At 45.0% G+C, this 4,565-nt stretch overlaps 1 protein-coding gene across 1 annotated transcript in view; it reads left to right on the top strand.

The window, feature by feature from the left end:
- Positions 1-4,261, top strand: part of CENPE (centromere protein E, 312kDa) — a gene marked incomplete at both ends in the record, with an annotated part of 26,791 nt that extends 22,530 nt beyond the window's left edge. The window contains 7 exon segments of the mRNA XM_010159858.1: positions 1-14; positions 16-151; positions 259-414; positions 1,245-1,466; positions 2,559-2,721; positions 2,926-3,143; positions 4,124-4,261. The exon segment at positions 1-14 is cut by the window's left edge and continues 117 nt beyond it. Coding sequence (XP_010158160.1) covers positions 1-14; positions 16-151; positions 259-414; positions 1,245-1,466; positions 2,559-2,721; positions 2,926-3,143; positions 4,124-4,261 — 1,047 coding nt within the window.
- Between the last annotated feature and the right edge of the window lie 304 nt (positions 4,262-4,565).

The raw sequence follows: 4,565 nt of genomic DNA on the forward strand, positions 1-4,565 counted from the left end.
GGGGAGGATGGAATCTGTTCCAAAACTGCATGACTGTCAGGAAGTGAGCACTTTGACAGACGGAGGAGATGATCAGCTTAAAATGCAACTGGAGAGTCTCCAAAATGAGAGAGACCAGCTAAGGGAAACCATCCAGGAGACACTTGGCATGGTAAGAGAAATAATCCCATTCCTGTAGGATAATGGTTTGGGCAAACTCCTGTCTTAACTTTTGGAAGTGTTGTGCAGGCTTTAATGTATTCAACTGTGTTTCCAAAGAAATTGGCGATGCAGAAGGAGTTGAGATGTGCTCATACCTCTCTCAGAGAACATCAGGAGACAATTGCAGAGCTGAGAGGGAGTATTTTGGAGAAGGAAAATCAACTCCTGAGAGCGCAGGAAGTATCGAAGGAGGTGACTGAGCTGCAGCAGAAGGTGAGCTGCTGCTTTGTCAAGTAAACAAAACATTCCTTTGGGGCTGGCAGCCTACACCCTCTGTAGACTCCAGTTTGAGGGTTCAGTAAACCTGATAACAGAACTTAATTAAAGGGTTTTCCCTAGATTGTGTCTTAAAAGAATTCCATAGAAACAGGCAGGGAAGAGGATCACGTGCGATGTGACCTGCACGCTCCAGACCTTACTTACAACCAGACAGGCCTCAGTGTGGAGTGGTGGAATGTTGCTTGGAATCAGGACTGCCCTCTGACCCCAGTGCACTTTCCAGGTCTTATAGCTCGTTAAATTCTGATTATTCTGTGTTTCAGCTCTGGAACCCTGAAGGTACTTGAGCAGGTCCAAGTCAGTTTAGCTTATTGTTGCTGAACTATTATAAACTCCTTATCTACTTAATCCTCTCATGTCTGAGGCTGTTGGGCTGCAGTCTGAGAAGTGTTAACTCTGCTGTGGGAACAGCTGTGGAGTCATGTTTATGGAGTGATAACAGCCTGTAGGTTTTCACACGTTTGCTTCTGTCTGCCACTAAGACAGAATCAGTGACACTGGGTTTTAAGCAAAATGGTTATGTTTCTGCTTACTAAAGCAGTGAACTGATGGAGGTGTCTTCTCTGGAATAATTTGATGATAACCTCTATGTACAGGTAGTGCATGTGAAATATGGTCCAATAACACTGTTAAACCGGGGCAGCAGAATTTAATACACTGGAATGTTACTGTGCTTTGCCAAACTTGCTCTCAGATGACTTACACCCCTGCTACTAGAGATGGGGAGAAACAGCAAAAATAAAACTATTGCTTTGTCCTTTCAGCTCACTGAAGTAACTGAACACCTGACTCGTGTCTCTGGGGAATATGGCCAGCTACTGGCAGCAAAAGAACAGGCTGAAAGAACAATGAATGAGCAGCTGTGTCAGCAGCTGGAGAAAATCACTTTCCTTGATGGGGAGAAAGAGGAGCTGCAGCGACTGGTAGAGACCTGCACAGCAGAAAGAGATCGGCTAGAGGCTGATGGGCGGGAGAGCAAGGAGAGGGTATGTATGCAGCCTCCTATGAAAGTGTTCCAGGGATGGGTTGTACTACTCTGAATTATTGCAATCACACCTTCTGCTGGTTGTGCCTCTTCCCCTTCACCTGTTCATAGCAGCAGAAAACAGTTTAGTCTGGATTTTGGAAACTGCCTCTCTCTTCCTCTGTCCCCAGCCCTGTTTTACAGGGCCGCTCTGGGTGTGGACGTGGCTGCCTGCTCCCTGCTGGCCACGCTCCTGTTACTGGTGCATCCCTTTGACAGTGCCTGTGCAGGTAGCACTGAACAGCAGGGGAAGTCTGTGTGCAGTAACGCTCAAGGGCTTCACTCGCTGCTGCTGCAGCTCACTGCAGTGCTGAAGAGAAGGCTGAACCCAGAAAAGGAATTGATGAGCCATCCTATTTCTCCTTTCTGAATGTCTTATTTCCCAGCAGATCAGTGACTTCAATGTTTCAAGTGTTTTCATAAAGGAATGCCTGTGCTGAAGCACTGTTTGACAAACTTGTTCTGATACGTAGTTAACAAAAATGAAAGAAGTTTAGGAAGTGCTTTTCCTAAGAGAAGCTCAGTAAGTGATTTTAAGAAGTAAAAGTTTCCATGTGAATTGACAAACCTGAGGTCAAACAACTGATCATTTATGTATAGACCAAGAAACTTAAACATGGAAATCTGCAAACCAGGATAAACAAATCTTTAATTTTAGATTTTCATCTTCTGAACCGTTGGACAGATTGTTCATGGAGCTGGTGGCAGTTGCCATATGAACAAGTAACTTCCATGGCAATGTGTTTTGTTGGGTGTTTTTGGGTTTTTTTGTGTAATCTCTTCCCCCCACAATGTTTTCCCTTTCCTCTTTATTTCTGACTACTTCTATTTTTTTTCTTCCTTCCCCCTTCCTGATAAAGACTGAAGACTGCCTTCCCCTGGAGTTCTGACACAAAGCAAGGGGAAGTGAGGTGTTTAAAATGGTCGTTTTCCTGATAGTTGTCTCCTAGAAATTCTAATGCTTTGACTTAGCATTCATAACTCCTAAGAAGCAACCATAACCCTAACCCTTAGTCCTACTGAGTTAACATCTGTGTAATTCCTCGTCCTGCAGTGCTTAAAGGTTCTGGCAGATATGGAGACTCTGCAGGAAGAACTGAAGCATCAGAAAGAGCAGGTGGATATCCACAGCAATATGCTGGCAAACAGAGAAGAGAGATTGCGAAGCACTGAACAAGAACTAAATAAAGAAATAAAGGAGCTGACAGAAAAGGCAAGTGCAGTAATCAGAACCATTAGAAACGGTTTAGGGGGTGTCCCCCAGGGACTCGGTAGAATAACCGGTTTTACCCATGAGAACTTGTGCTGGGTTATTGGTCCCATAGATGATGTTGTGCTAATTCAACTTAGCAGCAAAAAAGGATTTTTGCTAATAGTTGTGTTGATTTTTATAATTCATAAAAGTATTCTTTAACAGGTAGTCAAGTTGAATGAGGACTTAAATTTGGTAACTAAGGAGAAGTACCAGCTGCTGGGAGAGCTGAGAGCAAACACTGAGAGTGAAAGCAGACAACTTCAGCAGCTTGAGAAACAGTGTGATCTGCTGGCACAGGAGAGACAGCAGCTCCAGGAGATGCTGGAATGTGTTCGAGCTGAGAAGAACAAACTGGAGATGAACTTCCAAGAACATGCTGATAAGGTACTTTTGTCTCTGAAGTACAGCAGCTATGAACGCTTGGCATAGGAAGGTGGTTAATTCGTGACGTCTTGAAAAGTGTCTTCCAGATATTACCGTTACATCCCCAGACAGGAGGACACTGGTAGGCTCTGCCTGGTGCCTCGGGGTATGATGTTTGTCGTGTGTAAATTCTTTTGAAAATGAGGCTTCTTTATTCAGGAATAAGTGAGGAGCTAGAAACTACGCAGGTTTCATTACCACAACCTTTAACAGGCATTTTTTAATTAGCTAGCAATGATATGTTTTGGAGTTGAGCTCCAGAGTTTTGAAGCTAAAGCTGACAAACTCTGACTGTTTTTATTTCTCCTGGAGGAGACATACCCTCACCACAGGGAAGGGGGTGGTATTCCCTGAGCAGCAGTCCTCGGTCAGACACTGAGTAATTGCTTCAAATACCTGTAGCTGATTCTAGTGTGTGCTGGGAGGAGAATCTTCCTACTCTAGTTACCAATAGCTTCCAGTTCATTTCTTCCCAGCAAGACGATCCCTTCTGGAAAACTTCTACTTCCCTGGCATTTGAGAGGTATAGCGACAGGCATGTTAGCTCTACTACTAGTTACCAACGATAATCTGAGAGCGTCCTGACAACACAGGCTGGTGTAAGTAATGTCTGGGTAGTTCCTGATGTGAACCCTACTCAGACTGTCTCTGCTCTGTTACTCCTCTGAGTAAGCTGGGAGTGCAGAAGATGTGTCCAGCCATGGCTGCAGCAGAGCGTGTCTGATCCCTTACTTTGCTACAGGCTGACCCATCGGGCAGCTGGCAGGCGCTGCTTCGTGACAGGAGGAACTTCCGGAGTCGGAGTTTGAAATTCCTTGTGCTAATCTAAAGCAGCTGTTTTGTGCCAAGCACTTGGACTGGATGGCCTGGTTGTCTGAGGTGTTGGTTCACGTGCCAGCTCACAACTTCATTTCAGATTTGTTGCTCTGTTTTCACTTGAGATTCTTGAAACTGAGCGAGAATTGAAGTGGAAGGAAGAACTCCTCAGCAACGAGAAGATCAAAGCTGAAGAAAGGGAAGAACGTTTGTTTGAGGTTCAGAGGCAGTCAGAGATTTTGGAGGACAGCCTGAAAAACAAGGTGAGGAGCTTTGGGTTTAGGAGCTCTTCTGCAATTCTGTCCTCTAACGTTTTATTGCTGAGGTGCTAAACTTCTGCTCCAGACAAATCCTATTTGATTTTTTAAATTCCCAGCACATTGTTTTTATGGGTGCAATACAAGCATCATTGGGCAAAGGGTCTGGTACAACCTTCTGTAGCAATGTTCAGAAGCTCATTCTCAACCTGCCTCGGCCTTGTAACCAGCAGGGTTGGGCACTCCGCTGGGATGGATGCCGACTGAGCTGCTGTGTGCAGGCTGAATGCAACAGTCCCAACTGCAGTGT

Source organism: Eurypyga helias, unplaced genomic scaffold, assembly GCF_000690775.1.
Source record: "Eurypyga helias isolate BGI_N326 unplaced genomic scaffold, ASM69077v1 scaffold38749, whole genome shotgun sequence".
Lineage (NCBI taxonomy): Eukaryota > Metazoa > Chordata > Aves > Eurypygiformes > Eurypygidae > Eurypyga > Eurypyga helias.